Raw genomic sequence first — 25,188 nt, 5'->3', positions numbered from 1 at the left:
TTTCAAATGGGCAAAGCAAGGGCAGAGACTGCTCACCAGGTACAATCATCTCTGCCTCTCTCCCGTGTGCCTGTTTTGTCTGCTGATTTTTTTTTACATGTTGCTTTCAAAGGTTTCTTCACTCCATGGTTCCTTCAACAATGCTGATGTGTTTTTTCACATTGCTGTCTCTGTGATGGCCATCGTGCTTTCAAATGAGTCCTTCTACCTTGGACTTCAGGCATGGGATTTGATTCTTAGACAGGCTGTAGACATACTCTGCTATCAATTTAACATTTATTAGTACTACATCTAAACAGGTTACTGAGGAAGCATGTCGCGCCTAGGCATGATTCTGAGCACACGAGAGTGTCTAACACATGACTGACTCATGTTCAAAGTGCTTCATCATCTACATTATAAGTTTGCATATCGTGTTTGTTAACCCATTATACTACAATAACCATATAAATTAAACCTCTACAACACAAAACAATTGATTTAAAAACTCAGTAAGAGGTTGATTAAGTTCCTGAGTCCATCAGGCTGATAGTTCAGACAAAATATTAAACGTCTGACAATGGGCATTGACACAGTCAATATTTAATAGCAAAATATTCTTCCAATATTCTGCTAATAAATATTGACAGTATTCTTCCAATATTCAATTCCCATAACAGAATCGGTTTCAGCATTGCACCAACATAGCAAATTTAGGTTTCATAATGGATGCATTGTGGCATGTATCACTTTCATGCTTTAGAAGGATTTGCACCTAGTCACTGAGTTACATCATACAACATATCAAAATACAAAGGTGTGTTAATACCAGGATGACAGTAGCAAAATAAAAACTGATATGTTCACGAAAGAGTATATCCATTTGTACAGAACTTTTTAAAATCATTGACCAATTCAGCATATTGCACTCGCTGAGACGTACCAAGTAAGAAATTGCACAAACATTAAATAGCAAACAGCATTGACTTTCGAAGAGAAAACATTTCTCATTTCTGTCTTTAATATAAAAAGCAAACAAGTTTAATATCTTTGCCAAACACAGCTTCACATGCCATTCAAGAAGCCATGATAAAAGTGAGAGAGACTGCAAATTATGGCTGATATGCAATTATTTGATATGGAAATACCACTGCGCATTCAAAAAACAAGAATGTTATGTTTCACTGCAATTAGAATATCATTCCTTATTTTATTTCAACAGTAAACAAATCACTTGAATTTATTAGAGGATATATTGACCCAACTTTTCCCCATAGTTTCACTTTTTGAAAGGAGCCTTTCCATGCCATCTATTGTAAATGACAGATTTGAGTTTATACAGCAACAAGTGAAATACAAGGAAAATTATATCTTGAATTTATCTTACAGTACAAGATTATAGCTTTGAAAATAAACACTAATTATCACTCACATGCTCACTTGTCTGGAAAACACAGACCTGTGTCTTGGTAAAAGTTTAACCAGTTCCCCTCCCCCATTCAAGTTGAAAAGTTTTCAACCATGGAGGCAGATAAGCTGCCGCATTGTACATTTCCAGCATGGCACCAACACACACAATGGTCACCAACAGCACGAAGGTTTCAGCCCTGAAGAATGTAACTCGGGAGCTGAAGTACATCCGTCAGATTGACTATGCTATCAGAACACACACAGAAGCCTGTACAATAAAGCTGGCATTCATTTCAGTGTGAAATACAATTCAACAACACTTGAATGCTGTGCAAACTATGATACCCTCCTACTGCAGTCCAGGAAAACAACTAAGGCAGTGAAGTAAATTACACCAGTACATCTCCCAGACACTATAACTGAAGCTAAATTATATTTTAGATCTAAACATCACAAATTTGAATAATATCTTTAATTCAAATTTAATTTTTTTAAATTTATGAATGCCATTTTTGGATATGATTTTAAGCTACACCCAATGACCTGAAGCATTTTCAATGAAAGATTTATCCCAAAATAGGTACCAACATTTACAAGTTCTGGTGCAAAAAATTCTTTAAATCCTAAATTAAATTACACCTAAAAAGGATTTGTCACCATAAAATACTGAACGTTCCAACAATTTGGAAAACAATATAGAGAGAAAACTAGAGCAACTTTGACAAAAATACCACAAGAGGCACAAATACATTTTCATCATATGCAGAACCTTTGGATTACAAACCCCATAGTTAAAAGGTATTTCATCTGAAGAATACCGATGACATTTTTGTTTTTAAAAAGCATTGCCTAGTTAAAAATTAATCTCAATTTAATTAGGGTATATAATTCATTGCTGCAATGACATTTGATCCATTCCCACTTCTCCTGCAACACCCTCCCTCCAATCAGATTCCTGACCCCCACAGCACTGCAACCATCAGAACCAAAGTTATGAATTATTCTATATAAATAGGATGCATTATCTTTCCGAATACACTCTGTAACCTTTGAAGCCTTAGGTTGCTCCATTTTCCTCCAAAATCCAGCATAGCATTCTCTCATAATAAAGAACAGCATTCCATTGACATTAACTACTTGCTGTACCTGCATACTAAGTTTATGTGACTCATAACACTTAGAACACTTAGATCCTTCTGTACCTCAGAATTCTGCAGCTGTTCCCCATTTATGCAATACTTTGCTTTTTGATTCTTTCTGCCAAAGTGAACAATTTCACAATTTCCTTTGTTATACTCTACTGCATTTTTGCCCACTCGTTCGGTTTAACTATACCCATCTGCAACTTCCTTATGTCGTTTTCACAGCATACTTTCCCACCTATCTGTGTCATCTGCAAATTTAGGTACCATGCCTTCACTCCTTTCATCTAAGTCATATCAAATTGAAAAGAATTGAAGCTCTATCATACATCCCTGTGGGACTCTGCTTGTCAGATCCTGCTAATCAGAAATAGGTCCATTTATGCATCTCCCTATTTTCTGTCAGCCAACCATCTTCTATCTATGCTAATGTGTTACCAACACCATGAGCTTTTATTTTCCACAATAACCTTTGAGGCACTTTATCAAATGCCTTCTGGAAATCCAAGTACAGTATGTTTACAACTTTGCCTTTATCCACAGCACATTACTCCTTTAAAGAACTCCAACAAATTGGACTTTCACTTGTTCTAAAAAGCATCTTAGAATTCCCTCTCTACATTCTTCCACCTTTACGCTCAGCTCTTTAGCCATGTGCTTAGGCACTTCTGCTAACCCATATTTCTTGACAAAGCACTTCTTCTTCTTATATCTCCATGAAGCATCTTAGAACATATTTGCCCATAATATTTAATATAACAAATGGCACAGTTCAAAATTGTCTGTTGTCACAGTTGGGTGAATACACACATCTATGGGTTAGCCAGCATTTTCAGTAGTTTTTTTTTTACAGAATATGGCAAATACTGAAAATACATTTTGATGAAACACGTCTAAAGTTTTGAGTCTACAAATGGCTGAATTTGGTAGTTTCAATAAATTTAATAAAGTACTTTCATAGTTACTTTATTATTTCATTTGGTGTTAAAATGCATAGATTTACAATTTCTGAAGTAAAATAATCCTCAAGCAAATCAATCCACAGAAATCCCTTACCTGAAAATGTAGAATTATGGTCCAAATTAAACCAAGTGTTAGTTTAGGATTTCCATCAGTGATGTCATCATTTCTAATATTTACTAATTTCACCTGAAAGAATAAAATGTATTTGATAGTTCAGTGCATCACACTGGTTCACCTTTCTTTACTGAATATTTGAGAAATAACAACAGCACACTTTCTGTGCAACGTAACATAATGAATCCCATAGATTGAAATGTTTTGGGGGAAAAAAGTTTTCATCACCAAATGGTTAAAATTGAAAACTTTGTTCAATCAACTGAATAGTCACATACTCCTGTAATTGGAGCATTAGGAATACTTGAGATAAATTGTCTGATATGAAAAAATTCAAATACAGATAAATACAGTTTTCAGTGCCAGAATTTTATCATTTATTTGGTTTGGGAACAGGAAAAAAACTGTTAAGATCAACAAATTTCATCACCGATTCTTCCAGTTATGTGAATTTGAATTATGACTAATCAATAATGACAGTTCGACTTAAATCACAATGGATGTACTTGTGTGACATTATGGTTGAATTTTCATTGAGCTAAAATAATTGAAGTTGTTAGCCAATTAAATGATTAGTCGTTTAGTAGTACAGAATTTGATTATTGCTGAAAACAACTTTTTGCCAGAACGTTCCATCTTGCACTCATCAGGCCGTTTGCAAGAATACCAATATTAGGAAGAACAACAACATTATACTGCATGAGAGAAGAGAATGCGGATTGGTTGGCAAGTGGACTCTGATTGGTAGAGGTGTTGCCATGAAGAATGCACCACTGATGGTGACTGACAGTTAACTGCCAAGCATTGTTTCAAAATTAAATAGGCAGCTTGGCTCTGATTGGACAACACATTGCCCCATGGAATGAACCAGCAAATGGCTATCACTTATTTTGTTTAGCTGAAACAGATGCAGCCGCCAGAACTCTACCACCTTGCCAGCCACTGAATCGCAGCGGGTGAGGGTCCGATAACAGAAATCTGATTGGACAACAAATTGCCCCATGGAATGAACCAGCAAATGGCTATCACTTATTTTGTTTAGCTGAAACAGATGCAGACGCCAGAACTCTACCACCTTGCCAGCCACTGAATCGCAGCGGGTGAGGGTCCGATAACAGAAATCTCCGTTGACCTTGGACAGGAATTTACGGTCTCGTCCAAGCGAGGCCGTAAAATCCTGCCCAACGTGTGTACATGTTTCGTCTGCAAAGAACAGAGTCCCTGTATTAACATATATAGCTTTCAGCACACACAAATGCACCACACTGCAAGCCTGACTGACAAATTTAAATTGATTGCCAATGTAATTTTTAGCACACTAAGAATTATTTAGCAAGTGTTGTCCAATCGCACAATCACATCTAATGTCGGATACTACGCTTTGAGTTTGGCAAGCACAGGTTGCTTGGCTATAGTCTGTACCTTGCACCATTGTGAACAACGACGGGGATATGCTGTTTGACATGATCTACCATAGAATCCTACAGTGCAGAAGGAGGCCATTCGGCCCATAGAGTCTGCACCAACCATAATCCCACCCAGGCCCTATCCCCATAATCCCATGCAATTACCCTAGCGAGTCCCCCTGACACTAACAGGCAATTTAACATGGCCAATCCACCTAACCTGCACATCTTTGGACTGTGGGAGAAAATCAGAGCACCTGGAGGAAACTCACACAGACACGGGGAGAATGTACAAACTCCACACAGACAGTGACCCAAACTGGGAATTGAACCCAGATCTCTGACGCTGTGAGGCAGCAGTGCTAACCACTGAATTTGAGCACAGAATGGAGGCCATTAGGACATGCAAGGCAAATAGTACTTGCTGCTGTGGATTTAAATATAGTAAACCTACCTACATATCAAAAATATGCAAGCTAAACAAAATAAGTGATCGTCATCTGCTGGTTAATTCCATAGGGAAATGCCTTGATTAATCAGAGTCATGCTGCCTGGTTTCGATTTGAAACAATCCTTGGCAGTTAACAGTCAGTCACCATCAACTGGTATATTCCCCAAGGCAACCAAGAAGCACCTTCAAAATTGTTGTTTCCCCTGACACTTGTGATTGTCCTGATGAGTGCAAGATGAAAAGCTTCAACAAATCATCTTTCAGCAATACTTAACTTAAATCATTGTGGAAATTGTACTTTCATGTAACCTAATTCCTCGTCATGCAGTCATAACAATGTAATAACATGATAATTCAGTTGAAAGTCTGAAAATATATATTGTGCACCTATATATAGTTGAAAAGGATAAAGGACACTTCCTCTCATCTGATTACCACAGTAAAATGATTAACATTCTTTTTATATCCAACTGTTCAAAACTTTCTGTATTTTAATTTTTTAAAATATTTTCTAATCTGAGTTTGAAGCCTACTTAAAGAAGGCAGGTCTAATTTTCACTTCTCTTCTTCACTGGTGCAGTTTCACAAGGAGCTGCAATCCTATGACACATCAATACAATGCGACTTGGTGAGTGCCAGGGAACTGTTGAGCTTGGGAAAAACCACACCCAAGACCAAATGCATAGATATTCCAGCAGCATTCACTGATATTTTTTCTCCCTAACCCAGAGATGCTGAAACGAATTCTAACGCCTCAACCACTGCCTTATGCTCATTTGCACCTGAGCTAAGTTAGATCAACAATTAACTGTAGCACCTTCTTAGTTTCCATGTTTTAGTCTCAAACAGGTTGACACAATGACCAATCAAACCCCACGGGAAGCTTGCATGGAACAATATACCTAATTACCATGACCCAACCCTGTAAAGTTCAAATTGTATCTAAACCACTTTAAAATCCAACAGCGAAAATAGAAAAGATGGAGGTAATGTATAATACAATAAATTATGTTCGTCCATTTCTTTATGATTTTGGGGTGTGGACAAAGCTGCATTTACTGCCTATTCTGAGATGACAGCAGTGGGCTTTCCCCTTGAACTCTTGCAGTGACAGGTGCTGCCATATGGTGCTGGATAAAGAATTGCAGGATATTGATCCAGCAACAATAATGGCATGGCAAGATGTTTAAGTCAAGATGCTACACAATAGAGGGAAATGGGGATGTGATGCCACTCAAGACACTGCCATTTCTACCCTATGCAGTGATAGAGGTTACAGGGAAGGGAAACATTTTAGCTGATAAATTTGTAAGTTCAACTTCACAGCTTGTTAAGAGGGGGGGATTTGAATGTACAATGTCTGGGTTTATAGTTCAATCCCATAACCACAAGGCTGTCACGTAACCGTGTACCGAATTACATACCTGTCGTTGCTTCAAGTAGTCAAGTGCAATCTGTACATTCTGTAACCTGTGGAAACGCATGCGGCCCTTCTCACGAGGCTAGAAGGAAAACACAAGGAGATAAATTAGTGTTGTTCTGATCTTTAATATAAACTTCAGATGTGATTGATGTAAAGCAGTATTGGCCCTTCTTTATTGTCGTACCCTCACGTTTCAGAACAGTAACAGTTTTGCAATAGCTGTCATATGTACAGAAGGCAGCAGGCAGCATTCAAAACAGGTTAAAATGTTAAAATCTTTAGTTCACCCAAAATATCTCATCAACAAATTTAGACTATTTAAAAAATCTAGGGACGGGTGAACAATTCAGTTGCTTTATGCGGCACACACTGCAGTAGTGATATTTTGACTGTAATATGGTTCAAAGGAAGTCTTCGCTTCTCTTCAAATCCTGCTGGGTCTCACATCTATTCATCAGTAGAGTGGAACAGCCATCTTTCCCTGGAGTCTAGCTGAGTCACTGTTGCCTTCCTCATTCCCACACTACCTGCCAATTTACCGATGGCTTCCAAAGGCCTTATTGCTTTTCAGGGCCCAAGCCTTCACCGGTCAAGTAACCTCAAGCACTATTAAACAGCAAGTTAAGATACTGGGAATTCCTAAAAAATGGGGTGTCATCGAATGTATTTTCTTAAGTCAAAGCTGAGAAGTACTTGATTATTTTTCAGCCAATGAAGTGTCCAGTCAGTGCAATAATGGAAGCAAAAGTTAAATACTGCAGATGCTGGTAATCTGTCAGAGCCTCTAGCAAAAGAGCATAGTGCTGAAAAATAACTGTTTCCCTTTTTGCAGATGATGCTCGACCTGAGTATTTCTGGCAATAAAGGAGACCTCTATCAATTAGAAACTGAAAAACAGCAGTAGGAAGGAAAATAAAGTCTTCAAAAGTGCATCTTGGAATTCAAATTTCAATTACAATGCATGTTACGTGAGAGCAACATTTCTCTCTCAAGTATAAACTTCTTGTTGCTAGAATGGGTGATACTAGTAACTTGAACAGTTCCATTTTCTGCTTGCCAACAACACTGAATCAGACATAGTGCAATTATACACTAAGAATTCACTCTTCGCGTGATACGCAAACCTTTTATTTTCCCCATAAACATACAATGGAAAACACACTGGTTTTATAAAAGATAAAACATTCTTTATTTAAACATGATCATTGGGTCATCCAATACCATTGTTACTGAAGAGGGGTGGCCAAAAGTTTGTTAGAATTTCTCACTTGAAGAATTGATGGCGGGAAGGGTTTAAGAGAGGGGAAATTTAAAAATCAAAGAGAAGTTTAGGCCCCAGAACAACAGCAATTGCATCAGAGTGTGATAGGAAGAGACAAAATGTATCATGGTAACAGAGCAGTGAACAAAGTTAAATTGAGGAAAAATGATAAAAAGTTAAAATGAAAGGCATAGGCATTCTTAACAAGATAGATGAATTAATGGTATAAATATGAGTAAATGGGTTTGACCTAATAGTCATTATAGATATGCGGTTCCATATTCACCAAGGGCATGCGATGTTTCAGAAAGACAAATCAAATAAACAAGGAGTGAGGATAGTCCTAATAATAAAGGATAGGATGAGCATAGTAGCGAGGAAGAATCTTGGCTTGGAAGAACTGGAAGTAGTCAGTGTAGATGGAGATACGAAACAACAAGGGAAAGGCAACACTGGTGGAAGTAGTTTATAGCTGTCCACATTCCCCAACAGTAGTTGTACTGTTGGACAGAGTATTAATCAAGACAAAAGAGGAGTATGTATAAAACGCAATGCATTAATCGTGGGAGACTTTAAGCTTTATGCAGGTTAGAGAGACAGCACAGGTGGTGCCAATTTGACCCAATTCTATTCTTTTACTTTTTATCCAATTTGGCCCAATGTCTGTGATGGCTGTCTGGAAGAGCGACTCAACTTGTTCCATCCCCCCACCTTTTCCGCTTGGCAGTAATCAAATTAGCAAAAATATTTTGGAGGGCAAGTTTATAAATTCAAGATAATTTCTTAGAACAAGACATTGTGAAACAACCAGGGAGGATGCTATTTTAGCTCTTGCTTTGTACCATGAGCCAAGGTTAATGAGTATCTTATAGTAAGGATCCTCTGTGGAAAAATGATCATACAATAGAATTTCACTGAGGTTGAGTGTGACAGATCCAAATCCAGAACCAGAGTAGTGAACTTAAATAAAATAGAGTGGTGAGGTGATTGAGGCAGATTGAGAAATTAAATTAAAAGCTATGACAAAAGATGAATAACTGCAAATATTTTTTAAAATTAATACTTCTCAACAAATCGACATTCCATTGAGAACTAAGAACTACATAGGAAAGTAAATCCATCATGACTAAAATAGGTTAACAATAGTACTGAATTAAAAGAAGCTAATAATATGAAGTAGTAATTTGATTAAAAGAGCTTTAAATACCAGCAAATAAGCCATGGATAAAACAGATAAAAATGGATAAAAAGTAAAAGAATAGAATGAGAGTAAACTAGTCAGAAATATAACATGGTTATAAGGGTTTCAGATGTATGTAGAAAGGAAGAGAGTAGCAAAAGTAAATGTGAAATGCGGACCAAAAACTTTTAAAAGGAAGTTCAAACTTCCAGTGAATAGTTGAAAGGAAGACATGGCAAGATTTTTCATTTCAGACTTTCCAAGAGGATCAAAAGCAAAACTGTAGCATTTGGCATGAATAAGCAATGACAAAACAGAAGAGAAAAGGAGCTTTGCAACTGTTGCTGTTTCACTGAACAGCTAATATGTGGACAAACCAGAAGATGAATGAGAAAATCTGTGCACACCTGGGGTGCACTAAGGGTTTAGAAAATATCCATGGTCAAAGTGAGCATACACTTAAATAGGGCAAAATAATGAATTAAATAGTGGGGGGAGGGGAAAAAGGTATCATGCAAGGAAAGATATAGTATACCAAAGGGAAACAGTGAGATAATAGAGCAGGGTAGTAATTTGGGTAATGGTAACCAGACTGCGGCAGGAAGTGATAGAGAGCAAAAACTTAAGAGCACACCAGCAGATAAGGCCAGAGATTGTAAAAATGGAGGAAAACTATTTAAAGGCTCTGCATCAAAATGTGCGCAGCATTCATAACAAAATGGATGAATTGCCAGCACAGGTAGAAATAAATGTATGGGACCTGATAGCCATTAGAGACGTAGCTGCAAGGTGACCAAGGCTCGGAAATGAAGTGAAAGGTATCTGACATTTTGAAAAGACAGGAAGCTAGGAAAAGGTGATTGGGGAACCTCTGTTAATTAAGGTCATCATTAGTACAGTAATAAGAGTTGACCTTGGCTCAAAGGATGTAGAATTAGTTTGGGTACAGAATAGAAATAGGAACAGTAAGAGATTACCTGTGGGAGTAGTTTGTAGCCCCCACCCCCAACATTAGTTACTTGGTAAGACAGAGTATGCAGAAAGAAATAAATGAGCCATGCAAGAAACATAGAAACTTGAAGCAGGAATAGGCCATTCGGCCCTTCAAGCCTGCTCCACCATTCATTTTGATCATGGTTGATCGAATTCAATATCCTGATCCCCGCTTCCTCCATATCCCTTGATCCCTATATCCCCAAGAGCTATATCCAATTTCTTCTTGAAGTCAGACAATGCTTTGGCCTCAACTACTTTGTGGTAGTGAATTCCACACATTCACCACCCTCTGGGTGAAGAAATTTATCCTCACCTCAGTTCCAAAAGATTTAACCCCTTATCCTCAAATTATGACCCATAGTTCGGAACTCCCCCACCATTGGGAACATTCTTTCTGAATCTACCCTGTCTAACCCTGTTAGAATTTTATAAGTTTCTATGAGATTCCCTCTCACTCTTCTAAACTCCAGTGAATATAATCCTAGCTGATTTAATCTCTCCTCATATGGCAGACCTGCCATCCCAGGAATCAACCTGGTAAACCTTTGCTATACTCCCTCGATAGCAAGGACATCCAACCACAGATAAGGACACCAAAACTGCACACAATACTCCAGGTGTGGCTGCACCAATGCCCTATACAATAGCAGCAAAACATCCATACCTCTATACTCAAATCCTCTTGCCAAGGCCAACATACCACTTGCCTTCTTTACTGCCTGCTGTACCTGCGCGCTTACTTTCAGAGGCTGATGCACAAAGACTCCAAGGTCTCGCTGAGTATACATCTCTCCCAATTTACACACATTCAAGTGATAATCTGTCTTCCTTTTATTGCTACCAAAGTGGATAACCTCACATTTATCCACATTATACCGCATCTGCCATGCAGATGCCCACTCACTCAGCCTGTTCAAATCACGCTGAAGCATCTCTGCATCCTCCTGACAGCTCACCCTTCCACTCAACTTTGTATCATCTGCAAATTTGGAGATAATACATTCAGTTCCCTCTTCCAAATCATTAATATATAATGTAAACAGTTGTGATCCTAGCACAAATCCCTGCTGAACCCCACCCCACTAGTCACTGACTGCCAATCAGAAAAAGACCCATTTATGCCAACTCTTTGCTTCCAATCTGCTAACCAGCTTTTTATCCATCTCAAGACATTACCTGCAATCCCATGTGCTTTGACTTTACATAGTAGTCTGTTATGTGAGACCTTTTGAAAGTCTAAATAAACCACATCCACTAGTTCTCCTCAGTCAACTCTACTAGTGACATCCTCAAAAAATTCCAATAGATTCATCAAGCATGATTTTCCTTTTGTAAATCCATGCTGACTGTCTGATTACACCACTGCCTTTCGAGTTATGAAATCCTTGATAATAGACTCTAGCAACTCCCCCTGTACCAACGTTAAGCTCACCGGTCTATAGGTCCCTGTTTTCTCTCTGCCTCCCGTTTTGAATAGCAGGCTTATATTAGCTACCCTCCAATCTTTAGAAACTATTCCAGAGTCCAAAGAATTTTGGCAAATAACCACAAATGGATCTACTATTTCCACGGCCACTTCCTTAAGTACTCTGGGATAAAGATTATCAGGACCTGGAGATTTATCCACCTTCAATTGCATCAATTTCCCCAAAACCATTTTTCTACTAATGCTGGTTTCCTTCAGCTCCTCACTAAAACATGTTTCTCTCAGCACTTCTGGTACATTATTCATTGCTTCCTTTGTGAAGACTGAAGAAAAGTACAAGTTTAACTCCTCAGCCTTTTCTTTATTCCCCGTTATGAACTCTCCTGTTTCTGACTAAGGGGCATACATTCGTTTTTGTCAATCTTTTTCTCTTCACTTATCTATAGAAACTTGTACAATCGGTTTTTATGTTCCCTGCTAGCTTACTTTCATACTCCACTTTTCCCTTCTTAATCAATCCCTTGGTTCTCCTTTGCTGAATTTTAAACTGCTCCCAATCCTCAGGCCTATTGCTTTTTCTTGCCAATTTGTATGCTTCTTCCTTGAATCTGATTCTTTCTCTAATTTCGCTTGTAAGCCATGGTTTGGCCACAATTCCCTTACCACTCTTGCGCCAAACAGGAACAAACAACTCCTAGAGTTCACCAATTCATCCTTTAAATGCCTGCCATTGCCTGTCCACTGTCTTTCCTTTCAGTAATGTTTCCCAGTCCAACATGACCAATTCATGCCTCATACCATCATTGTTACTTTTACTGAGATTCAGGATCCTGGTCTCAGAATCAACTACATCATTATCCACCTTGACAATGAATTCTACCATATTATGGTCACTCTTTCCAAGGGTTCTCTCACAATCAGATTGCCAACTAATCTTTTCTCATTCCCAGCCTTGCTCACCTTGGAGCCATGTCTCCATAATGCCAACTATATCATACCCTTTTACATCTGTCTGTGAAACTAATTCATCCATTTTGTTTCGAATTCTCCCAGAATGCTCCAGTGAAGTCCCTCTGCCGCAAGTTCCAAACTAATCATCAGTGACTTTAATCTACAAGTAGATCTGGTGATTCAGAGTGGCAAAGGTAGTCTGGAAAATGAGTTAAGAGACAGTATTTAGGATAATTTCTTAGAACAGTACGTTTAAGTCAACCAGGGAGCAGGCCTGGTAATGAACAAAGAGACAGGATTAATGAATAAAAGAACCTATCGGATTTCAAAATAGTCAATTCAACACATTAATTCAAGAAAGGAGGAAGATTGAAAGTTGGAAATTACATGCCAGTTAGCCTAACATCTGTTATAGAGAACTTGGTAGAATCCATTACTAAGGATGTTATAGCAGGGTACTTAGAAAATCATAATGTGATCAAGCAGAATCAACATGGGTTTGTCAAAGGGAAATTGTGTTTAACTAATTTATTAAAGAATTTTCTGAGGAAATAACCAGCAAGGTGGATGAAGAGGAACCTGTTGTACATATAGTGCACTTGGATTTCCAGAAGGCATTTGATAAGATGCCACAAAATGGGATTACATTGTACAAGTGTCACACATCGGTACGAATAAAGGATTGGTTAGCTAACAGGACAGAGAGTAGGGATAATGGATTTTTCAGGTTGGCAGATGTTGAAAAATGTGAACTTGTCCATTTTGGCAGGAAGATTTGAAAAGCAGTATACTACTTAAAAGGAGACAGATTGTAGAACTTGGTGGTACGCAGGGGTCTGGGGGTCCTGACAATCAACCTAACCCACACATCATTGGATATCCGGAATACTGTGTACAATTTTGATCTCCTTACTTGAAAAAATATGGAATTGTGTTAGAGGCAGTTCAGAGAAGGTTCCCTCGACTCATTCTTAGGATGAAGGGCTCATCTGAAGAAAAACTGAATAGATTGGACCTTTTACCCATTGGGGTTTAGAAGAATGAGAAATGATCACACAAACATATGATCCTGAGGGAACTTGGTGGGTGGATGCCAAGAGGATGTTTTCACTTGTGGGAGCGATTAGAAACAAGGGACATGGTTATAAATAAGATGCCTATCATTTAAAATGGAAATTAGGAAAATCCTCTCTCTCATAGTATTGTTAGTATGTGGAATTCTCTTTCCCAGAAAGCAGTGGAGGCTGGTCACTGAAATTATTCACGGCAGAGCTAGATGGGTTTTGATAACCAATGGAGTCAAGGGTTATGGCAAAGTAGAGTTGAGACTGCAACCTAATAAAGTCAGGATCTTAATGAATAGTGCAGCAGGCTTAAAGGTCTCTATGGCCTACTCCTGCTTTGAAGGCCTATGTTCCTATTGAAGCAGCAATGCTGTTTGTTGCTTTCTCGATTTTAGGTACTGCCTACCCTTCCTCCGGGATTCCTGATGCTCAGTGAGCCTCAGGCAGATATAATTACAACATTTAAAAGATATTTGGACAGGTATGTAGATAGGAAAGCGTTAGAGGGATACGGGCCAAACGCAGGCGAATGGAACTTGTTCAGTTCAGGAAACCTGGTCGGCAAGGATGAGTTGGGCTTAAGGACCTGTTTCCATGTTGTATATCTTTATGACTCACAAACTGCTCAATAAATAGTGACAGGACCCAACACATTCACAGTTGTTAAAACTTCCCATACATTTAGGTTAGCATGATCATTTTTGAACTACTAGCAAAGGTGGACTTCTCCATTGAAGTCTGTTAGAGGACTCAAATTTCATGTTCCAGGCAGCTCTGCTGAATGATGGGGCGGCTCCATGAAATTTCACACTTTGCAATCAGCTGGTTTAAGCAGCTACAAAGGAAAAGAAGGGTTGCCAGCCAGCAAGTTCTGGCAGCAAGCCCATTCTGACTAAGGCAGAATTCAGCTCTTGCCACGTAGAGGTCATCAAGGTCTGTTTCAGCGCTGAGAGGATAAAACTTGCAGGTTCCAGTCAATGTCAGTCTGTTGAAAGAATGTCTATGGACAGCAAGAATTATACAGTCATTTCACATTCCACTGCCAGTTAGAGGCAAGAGTTAGCTTTCCATCGTGATGAAAAAGCATACAGAGTAGCTGTATACTAACTGCATGATGTATATGAGGAATGGTCAGGCTACGTATTTTTTCAATAGAATTATGACTGGTCTGCAGCCACCCTCTTTGCCGGTTCACATGTAATATATATGCTGCAGAACAAATCATAGAACAGCAAAATAAATGATGTATTTTACATCACACACTAGAACCAATTCTTACATGCATCCTCACCATTTTATTCTTGGGAAAAAAGAACTTTCACGAGCTAGCAATTATCCAGGGAGTGAGTGATTCTCAAGATGTGCAGTGTTAGTCCAAGTCTCACAGCAAACAGTTGAAAAATGGTCTTGGTTAATTCATTAGGATAAAGGAAACCACTGCTACAATCTCAGAAAGCAGGCAAACACACAACAAAATTTCCGTTATTGCGGTTCCTTTCATTGTTACAGTGAAAGCACGCAATTGCAATATATGGCACATATTTCATCATGTCCCCCACTGGTTAGAGCTGTCTGGGTTATAATAAATATGACTGAAAGAATGTAATCAGGAACTTTTTTTAAAAAAAAGGAAGCCCTGCACAGAAAATGTGCAGCCTTATTTGGGTTTTTCAGTGCAGGAAATTGTTTTATCCAGTGAGTACGTTATTATATCATTCAGCTGTGTGCCCTGTTCTTCCACCCTCACTCATGGATAGAGGAAAGATGCCAAAATCAAACTGCACATCACGGCTAGGCAGAGCCCATATTTTTAGGTCAGACAGTATTTAAAATTATAAACTATATGAATGAATTAAAAACTCAATAAATGACCCAAACTGCCCCAAACCATAATAAATGGAGAAACAAAATGAAGGAAAGATTAGAATTAGAGTTATTTCTGTTCATATTAATGCCACAAGCAAGATACTGGATCAATGTATAGATAATCCACTTGAGCATCACATATTTATATGGTTGAGCCATTATCCATTTCAAGCTCTTTTCAATACTACATACAATTATATAAAAGATTTACAACATTGTGTATTAAATCTTTTCCTTGATGATTGGCGCTCGATGATTAGCAGCACAATTAGCTGCTTTGTGTTCTTTTCATTAAATGAAGACAAATTGCCCATCTTAAAGGTCTTTCTATTTGGTAGGAAGCACAACATGGCACCATGCCAGTACAATATTCAATGGTACTGCCCAGGTATTAGACACCAAACTCCCATGCCAAATTCCAAATATTAAATACTAAAGGTATAATATATCCCAGAAGTTCTGTTATTAGAGGGGCTGAATACCTCTGGACTCAAAACCCGAAAACTGATTTCAATATGGCTACCCTCCAGAATGAAGTTCTGTCTTATTTAGAGTTTGGTATGCTTTCTGTAGAAACAGAAATTACTATTTTACAGGGTAAATGGTACGTGCCTCTGTTTACAGTTCAAATTATCTAGTTCTTCCAGTTGCTGCAAGGGGCTCTGGTAAGGGTAGTGGGGAGAAATGAGACAAAAGATAAAATATTCAAAATAAAACATCAGAACAAGCATTTCAATTTGTGCAAAAGTAGTTCTATTTCAACACCATACCAATCTTTTAAAAATAAATAATCCATATATTATGAGGTGCTGTCTCATTTAATAACATTGTGGATTATCTAACAGTGATACAGTAATTGTTGCACCGCCTTTTGGGGGGGTGGCACCTACCCCCTCATCATTCCCCTCTTCTTGACTGTATTCAGAAACACAGGATGGCAATCTCACCAAGCGCAAGTTCTTCAGCACAGACTGTTCCTTTTGCTATCCAGCATGAGACAAAGACAGACAATGGCAGAACCAAAGCAAAGCAAATAAGGGTAAAAACAAACAAAAATTGCACACAAAAGCTTCAAATTAACCTGTTGGAGCAGAGTTTGCAATAATGTAAATAAAATCTACCAACAAGATTTCTTCTCAACAATCACATAATGCTTATAAATGTACAAGATATGAATTTCATTACTATGGATTCCAATTTTTGAGCCATGTTAGGTCACTAGCCAAGGCAACGTCTCATTCTATGAGGGCAGTGAAATCTGCTGCTATCGACCTGGGCATATGAAAGATGTTTTAGACTGGCACTGGATTACTGGGAATACAGTTTTCCTTTTTCTGAAGAGATACTTCCCCTTTATCAGAACTTCTATCATCTGTAGCTTGGAAATGCCAGAAAGAAACAGCCTTTCATAGAGCAAGCTTCAATCCAGCCATGCACCAATATATTGCACTAGTATTTTAAGGTCCCATTTTCATTCTATGACATCCATTTCTGCTGCACTGCATTAACATGAATATAAGGATCCTTCTAACCATAATGGGGTTCTTCATAAACGTGGCAATGACAAAACGATAACAGATGAAAAGAAAGAAAAAGGATTGAAAGAAAATTTCTTTTATATAGCACCTTTCATGATTTCAGGATGTACCAAAAAATCTTCAGAGTTCAATAAATGAATATTACAAAATCAATTCCAATTTTGTAATCATAGAGTTATCATAATGCAATAAATTTTCTATCGAATGAAATAATCGTCCTTTCAAATGTGACATTAAATTGAGGCTGACTTCTCGGGGTGGGGGGGGGGGGGGGGGGAAATCGGATTTTTAAAAAAGATCCCATTGTATAATTTGAAGCAGAGCAGGGAAATATTGCCGCATGTCTTTGTCAACACTTATGCCTCCATCACCAGCACAAACACAGATGGCCTGAAACTGTCTGGTCATTTATGTCATTGTTGCTTGGATCATCTTGTGCAAAAATAAGATGCTGCACTTGTTTAAATGGCAATACTGGCTACACTTAGAAATATTTCATTGCCTGTGAAGCACATTGAGGTAACTTAAGCTTGTGAGAGCCATTGTTTAGGTGCAGGCTTTTCTTTCTCAAAGCAGTATGTTGCATAATAAATGAAGCTGAAAAGTTAGGGTGTTACTGAATGCCACTATCAAACCTATTGGAGGAATTCTCTGGCCTCCTGCGATATGTTTCTCGTGGCGGGAGGCGGTGCACGGTTCATTGGTGGCAGGATCTTCTGGTCTCACCGCTGTCAATGGGTTTCCCATTGACGACACCTCATGCTGCCAGGAAACCCTTGGCAGGGGTGCGAAATTGGCAGGATCAGATCCCACCGGCATGAACAGCCGGAGAATTCCAGGCAGTGTGTTTGGAAGGAGCACCAACATCTAGTTGAATGACTTATTCCAAAAATAGCTCCTGGAGGAACTGCATATTTAATGACGTCATTATAGTTCTGGGCAAAACTGCAATACAGTGGAGTCCATTCACGCTGTCTTTTCATGAAATGCAAGTAGGGAACAATAAGAAATCAGTACTAGGTGCACAAATCATATTTATCTTTTGGTCTCTGCTGTCACTGAATGAAAATTGAGTTTGTGGTCAGTAGCTTAAATTTAAATAATACAATGCATTTTTAACTAGTACACCAGATACTGGCACTTGGGAAACATACAACACATCCATTCAGTAACTCTACAGAAGTACTTAAAGAAGATGGCATGGAATATTAATTTAAACAAGTATTATAATTGATCGTCTATGAAACGTCAAGTTTTCTAAATGGCAAAGCTTTTGTTCTCACCCTAGATGCATGAACGGATTCACCAGAAAGATACTTGGACTTAGTGGGGGGTCAGATTAGAAGGACAGAATGCACACGTTTGGCTAGTATCCCTCTCATTTAAGAAGGTTGAGGTGCTTAACAGTGTAAAATGGATTTGGTAGGGCAATTACTATTTTCTATGTTACTAAAATACAGAACAAAGGCTCAATCTTAAAATTAGAGGTAAACCATTTAGGAGTCAAATCAGGAAACTTGTGTTTTCCCCACACAAATTGTACTGGAAATTCCTCCTTGAAAAGCCTATGGATGCTGGACAAATTAAAATTTTCAAGATCAAGATCTAGATTTCATATCAAGAGATATGGAGCAAAGGTAGGTTAAATGGAGTTGAGGTATAGCCTAACTGAATAATTGAACACAAATAAAAACAAATTACTGTGGATGCTGGAATCCAGGGTCATCCAGACTCGAAACTTTAGCTCTATCTCTTTCCACAGATGCTGTCGGATCTGCTGAGATTTTTCAGCATTTTGTGTTTGTGTATATGAATAATTGAACATACTGAAGGTGCTGAACAGCTAACTTTTGTTCCTACATAAATAAGAGCATCTTATTCATTATCTCAGAGCATTTCTTTCTATTTCTGGCACTGGTTGGTGATACATATAGGAGACTCAATTTAAAAAATTTTGGAGTACCGACTGTCACCCACTAGATGTCATCAGTGTGTTCTCCAAATCAAGTCGAGTGTACAACGTTCTGAGAGAGCATTGCATCATTTGAAATGATACTGGGGTCATCACTCTCTGTCATACTGTTATATGGAAAGCACTGAGTGCAAGTTAATTCAGGCAAAACATACAAACAAGAGTCTCGTTTCAATTGTAGTTCAGAGTCCAAAACCAGGTGTGAATACGATAGCTTGAATTCAGGAGTTTAGAATAAATGACAAGTAACACAAAACTGCTTTTATACTGACATTTTAGGTAATCAATCGTTTTGCTGACATATAGCTTCTATTCAATACAACGCAATTTACAATACACTGAACTCATACAACATTGTTGATAAATACATGTGTAAAAATGAAGGAAAAGTCTTCAGGAGTTGAAGAATTTCAACAGCCCAGATTTCTAATTAAACAGGCCAATCATTTGGCTCAGAGCACAAATATCTTTACTCATAATGATATATTGTAAAAATTCTTCAGTCTTACAATCAATCAGAGCTCACCTTGAGCATTCTGCAATGTACTCACTTAAACTTATTTTAAAAAACACTTACCAGAGCCACTCCAGAGAGGACTTCTAAGAGGGAGATCAAGTTATGTCCATCGCGTAGATCTTCATAAAGATCATTTATGTGCTTCCGTACCTAACAAAACCAGAAATCATTTTAAAGCCATTTTTCCACTTCACAGCTTAGCGATCAAAATTTTGACACGTCTAAAATACTCAGATTCACTCCCTTTTTCCTTTTTTGAAATTGATAATTCATCCTGGGATATGGTTCTGCAGTTGACAGCTCTCCAAAAAGTAACCATTTTTCACTTGTGAACTTGGACAGTGCGCACGAGATTGATTGTAGACTTAGTTACTCTTAACCTCTTCTTTTGTCCATGCATGCGCAGTAGCAGCAGAGTTCAATAGACAAAAGATCAGAAGCACTTGTTCTACTTTCCCCTAGGTGTCCTCTGTACCCCTGGGGATTTGACTGCCTGAAGGCCAGTCGGATGAGCGATTGCCCTGGCCTATAGGCTGCATCAACCAAAACCAAGTACTAAATTGACAACAGTGTCTGTGGAGTAACACTACTCTCGCTCAACAGTAAACAACTATTTCTAAAAAAAAACGCAGAGTTGTCATTTGAAGAGCCTTCTTTCAAAGGGGATTGGAATTATTTATTTAAAGTCACAGTAACCTGCAGACAGAACAATAACTTCCAGTTGTGAATCTACACTTATCGAAATTACAAAACTGAAGATTGTGACAATCTACACCTACTCTGTTACACAGCACTCAACCTCAACTTTCTTGCATCACAGATCATTTAAGTTTACCTCAGCAGATATTCTAATAAACTGTTGCAACGGATGTGAACAATTAACAGAAAACTTGTTTGCAGAGAGGATGGGGTGGTGTAGGAAGAAATAACATTTAATTTATCATGAATAGAACGATGAGTAACAAACTGGGTGTGGCTCAATAATTTTACACTGGAAAAGTGAATCAAATCTCATAGCTCGATTCATTTCAAAGGATTAATAACCATTGTAACTATAAATATATGAAAAAACTTCAAATGGTCTCCTTTTTTGTCAGCAAAGCTAATTTTAGGCAAATGTTTAGCCATAATACATAATCATATATAAAATCACTGCAGTTTAGTTGTATCTGGTCACTCTCCAATGGGGATATTCTAACATAGTAGAAATGTAACACCTATCTAACCCTTAAAGCACATGTTTTAAATAAAAGGATCTTATAAACATTACCTCAGGAACTTAGTTCTTCGTAGAAAGTAGTAGCTTTAGTACATTAAAATTCAGACATTAGCTTCTGAGTATTTTCTGAACTGCAAGATTCAATTAAAAGGTATTGCCTGCCCCGTGCCAGGGTTTGGGACAGCTGCTCAGAGTTCAGAGAGGAACTTGCCATGGAAGGGGTGGATCCAGTTGCCGTGGTCCATGTTGGTACCAAAGACATGGAAAGGACTAGGAAATAAATTCTGCTCGGGGACTATGAGAAGCTAGGGGCTAAATTAAAAAGCCAAACCTTTAAGGTCATAATCTCTGGATATTTACTCGAGCCATGAGAAAATTGGTGTAGGGTAAATAAGATTAGAGAGATGAATGCATAGTTCAAAGACTGCTGTGGAAGAAATGGGTTTAGATTCATGGGGACTGGCACCAGTACTGGGGAAAGTGGGGCTGTACTGTTGGAACAGTGAGTCGTGCTGGGACCAACGTACTGGCAAGTTGCATATAGGGCAGTAGAGAAGGTTTTTGAGAGAGATGATGTACAATATCAAATGGGTAACAAGGTACTACAGCAGCTTGGCAATTTGAGTAAAGTGCAGCATGAAGGGACAGCTTACAAACTTAAGTGTGCACCAGCAGAAAAGACCAGCGATGGCAAAAAATGGGAAAAGGACAAAGTTAAAAACTGTGCCTGAATGCCTGCAGTATTCATAACAAAATGTATACTATTGTACTAATACATAGAGTATATTCAGAGGGTTTCTTAAAACAATACATTCTGGGCCAACCTGGGACATGTCTTACCCACTTTGGTATCAAAACTTGAGAGGGGTGGATAATCAGCAAGACCTTGTGTGCTTGTGCATCAGTCGCTGAAAGCAAGCAGTAAAGGTGTCAAATGGTACATTGGCCTTCATAGCAAGAGGATTCGAGTATTGGAATAGGGATGTTTTACTGCAATTGCACAGGGCGTTGGTGAGGCCACACCTGGAGTATTATTTGCAGTTTTGGTGTCCTTATCAGAGGAAGGATATCCTTACAATCAATCAGAGCTCAGGACGAGTGCAGCGGAGGTTTACCAGACTGATTCCTGGGATGGCAGGCCTATCATGAGGACAGACTAAGTTGGTTAGGATTGTATTTATTGGAGTTTAGAAGAGTGAGAGGGGATTTCATAGAAACCTATAAAATTCTACAGGATTAGACAGGGTGGATTCAGAAAGAATATTCCTGGTGGTGGGGGAGTCTGGAATTCAGGTTCATAGTTTTGAGGATAAGGGGTAAACCTTTTAGGACTGAGGTGAGAAGTTTCTTCACCCAGAGAATGGTGAATGTGTGGAATTCACTACCACAGAAAGTAGTTGAGACCAGAACATTGTGATTTCAAGAAGAAATTAGATATAGCTCTTGGGGCTAAAAGGATCAAGGAATATGGGGCAGGGGGGAGAAGTGGGTGTGGGGGGGAGGAAGGGAGGGAGGGATCTGAATATTGAATATCAGTCATGATCAAAATAAATGTTGGAGCAGGCATGAAAGGCCGAATGGCCTACTCCTGCCTCTATTTTCTATGTTTCTATGTTAAACATGGTAATGAGACAGGATAAATAATGATCTCGTGGTAACATTTCCCCTACAAACGACTGATCACAATATGACAGAATTTCACAATTTGAGTGAGGCTGAGAAACTTGGGTATGAAATTAGTTTCTTACACTTAAATAAAGGCAAATGGAATGAAGGCAGTGTTGGCCAAAATACTGGGAAAATTGGTTAAAAGTTAAGGCAGTAGATAACCAGTGACAAATATGAGGGGTGGGGCATGTTCACTATATTCTATCATAAAAGCCCTTAAAAATGCCAATGCATCACTGGACATTTTAAAATGTGTTTTTGTAGCAGACATGTCTATGTTGTTCTCAGTATGAAGCTCAAGTGGTACAAAAATGATTTACCGCAGGTGGTTTTGTATTTTTAAGCTGCAGTGTGCTTGGGAACCCGATTAGGACCTAAACCCTGAAAGTTAGCCCACCCTAAAATGGCCTTAGCGCCATTTGAATCAAAGAAAGTCATTCAGCCCATTGAGCCTATGCTGCCTCTCTTTCAAGTATTCAGTGAACCTCAATCCTCGCTCTATCCCTATAGGCCTGCAAGTTTATTTCCTTCATGTCTATACAATTTCCTTCTGAAATTATTGATTGCCTCGGTTTCCACCCCCATGTTGGTAGCGAGTTTCAGGTCATCACCATTGAGTGTAAAATAAAGTTACTCACATTTTTTATTGCATCTCTTGCGCAAACCCCTAAATTTCTGTCCTCTCGTCCTTGTACCATCAGTTAATTTAAAGAGAGTTTTTCATCATTCCTTATACAAACCTGTCATAACCTTGGTTTACTTCCATCAGATCTCCCCTCAATCTACTTTGCACCAAGCAGAGTAACCCCAGCTTCTCCAACTTAAATTTCTATCAGCCCTGGAACCACTCTGGTAAAAGCTCCTCTGCACCCTCTCAGGTATCCTCAATCTTTCCTAAAATGTGATGACCAGAACTGCATACAATACTCTAGTTGTTCCCTGACCAGAGCTTTAGAAAGATACCGCATAACGTCTCTGATTTTCTATACTCTCTTTATGAAGCCCAAGATTGTATATGCTTTGATAACTACACTCTCAATATGTCCTGCCACCTTCTAAGATCTAGGTACATGCACCCCTGGTCCCTCTGTCCTTGGTACAGCTTTAGAATTTTGCCATTAAATCTCCATTGCCTTTCTCTATTCCTCCTGCCAAAATATATCATCTCACACTTCTCTATATTAAATTCTATCTCCTACTTGTCTGCTCATTGTCTGCTGGAGTACCGTGTGCAGTTCTGGCTGCCTCACTATAGAAAGGATGCGATTGCACTGGAGAGGGTGCAGAGGAGATTAACCAGGATATTGCGTGGGATGGAGCATTTGAGCTATGAAGAGAGGCTAGATAGGCAGGGGTTGTTTTCTTTTGAGCAGAGAAAACTGAGGGGGGACCTGATCAAGGTGTATAAGATTTTGAGGGTTATGGACAAGACGGATATGAAGCAGCTGTTCCCCCTAGGTGAAGGGTCAATAACAAGGGGGCCTAAGGTGAGGGGCAGGAGGTCTAGAGGGGATTTAAGGGAAACTTTTTTCACCGAGGGTGGTGGGAATCTGAAATGCACTGGCTGGGAGGCTAGTAGAGGCAGGAAATCTCACAACCTTTAGAAAGTATGTGGATGAACACTTACAATGTCATAACATTCAAGGCTATTCAAGTGCTAGAAAGTGGAATTAGTGTAGATTTAGTGTAGTTTTGTCGATACAGACTCAATAGGCTGAAGGGCCTCTGCTACACAGTATGACTCTGACTCTATGAGCCATTCTGCTAGCCTATGTCCTCTTTGGTACCATTTTCAAGTTTTACTCCAATATCTAAGCCACTTATATACTGAGAAAAACAGTGGCCCTAGTACTGACCTTGGGGAACATCACTGTCTACCTTCCTCAAATATGAAAAGAAAACATTTTTTGCCCATTTTTGTTACCCAGCTGTCACTGACCCCTGTATTCCATGTGCCACAATTTTGTTAACCAGCCTTTTACATGGTACTTTGTCATAAGCTTTTCTAAAATCTGTATGGATAACATCTACTGCATTCCCTTCATCAATCTTCTGTTACTTCATAAAAAAATTCAATTAGATTAGTCAAACATGATTTGCCTTTTATAAATCTATGCTATCCTTAATTTAGTCAAGCCTCTCTAACTGCCTGCTGATTTTTCCTTGATAGTGGTGGGGAAGGATTTTGAAACAAACGGACCTTAGTTATTAAGATTGTACCTTCTTAAATAAGGGTGTCATATTTACCACTCGCCAATCCTATGGTACCTCCAGTCATATTGGAAGATATGGCGAGTCCTTCTGCTATCTTCACCCCCAACTCCTTTAGAAACCTGGGATGCAAGCCATCTGGACCAGATAACTTATCTACTCTTGGGATAGTCAGCCTTTCCAGTATCTCCTCTTCTCATTGAATGGCGGAGCAGATTCAAAAGGCTGCACGATCTACTCTTGCTCCTTTTTCTCATGTTCCCATGAATGCAATAACACCCTGTTCTCTTCTTCTAACCATTTATTTACAAATTTTATAGTCCACATAACATGCAATATCCAGTTTGCCATCTGTTCACTTGGATTATCTTCGATTAACTTGGGTTATGAGTGAACATCACTCACTTTGCAAATGTTCCAAACCAGAATCA

At 38.7% G+C, this 25,188-nt stretch overlaps 1 protein-coding gene across 21 annotated transcripts in view; it reads right to left on the bottom strand.

Annotated features, from left to right (window-relative positions):
- The window catches only part of macf1a (microtubule actin crosslinking factor 1a), a 496,134-nt gene that overhangs the window by 298,275 nt on the left and 172,671 nt on the right, over positions 1–25,188 (bottom strand). For 11 of the 21 annotated variants that reach the window (XM_078237840.1, XM_078237846.1, XM_078237838.1 and 8 more), the window contains exons 3-5: positions 19,720–19,809; positions 6,890–6,967; positions 3,588–3,680 (exon numbers count right to left, since the gene is read on the bottom strand). In XM_078237840.1, the coding sequence (XP_078093966.1) occupies positions 3,588–3,680; positions 6,890–6,967; positions 19,720–19,809 (261 nt within the window). Of the gene's footprint in view, positions 1–3,587; positions 3,681–6,889; positions 6,968–16,522; positions 16,616–19,719; positions 19,810–25,188 lie in introns of all 21 variants that reach the window. The other 10 variants (XM_078237833.1, XM_078237832.1, XM_078237842.1 and 7 more) reach the window with 1 other exon arrangement.

The sequence above is a fragment of the Mustelus asterias genome, chromosome 21, assembly GCF_964213995.1.
Source record: "Mustelus asterias chromosome 21, sMusAst1.hap1.1, whole genome shotgun sequence".
In the NCBI taxonomy this organism is placed as follows: domain Eukaryota; kingdom Metazoa; phylum Chordata; class Chondrichthyes; order Carcharhiniformes; family Triakidae; genus Mustelus; species Mustelus asterias.
This window is presented reverse-complemented; position numbering and strand designations above follow the sequence as displayed.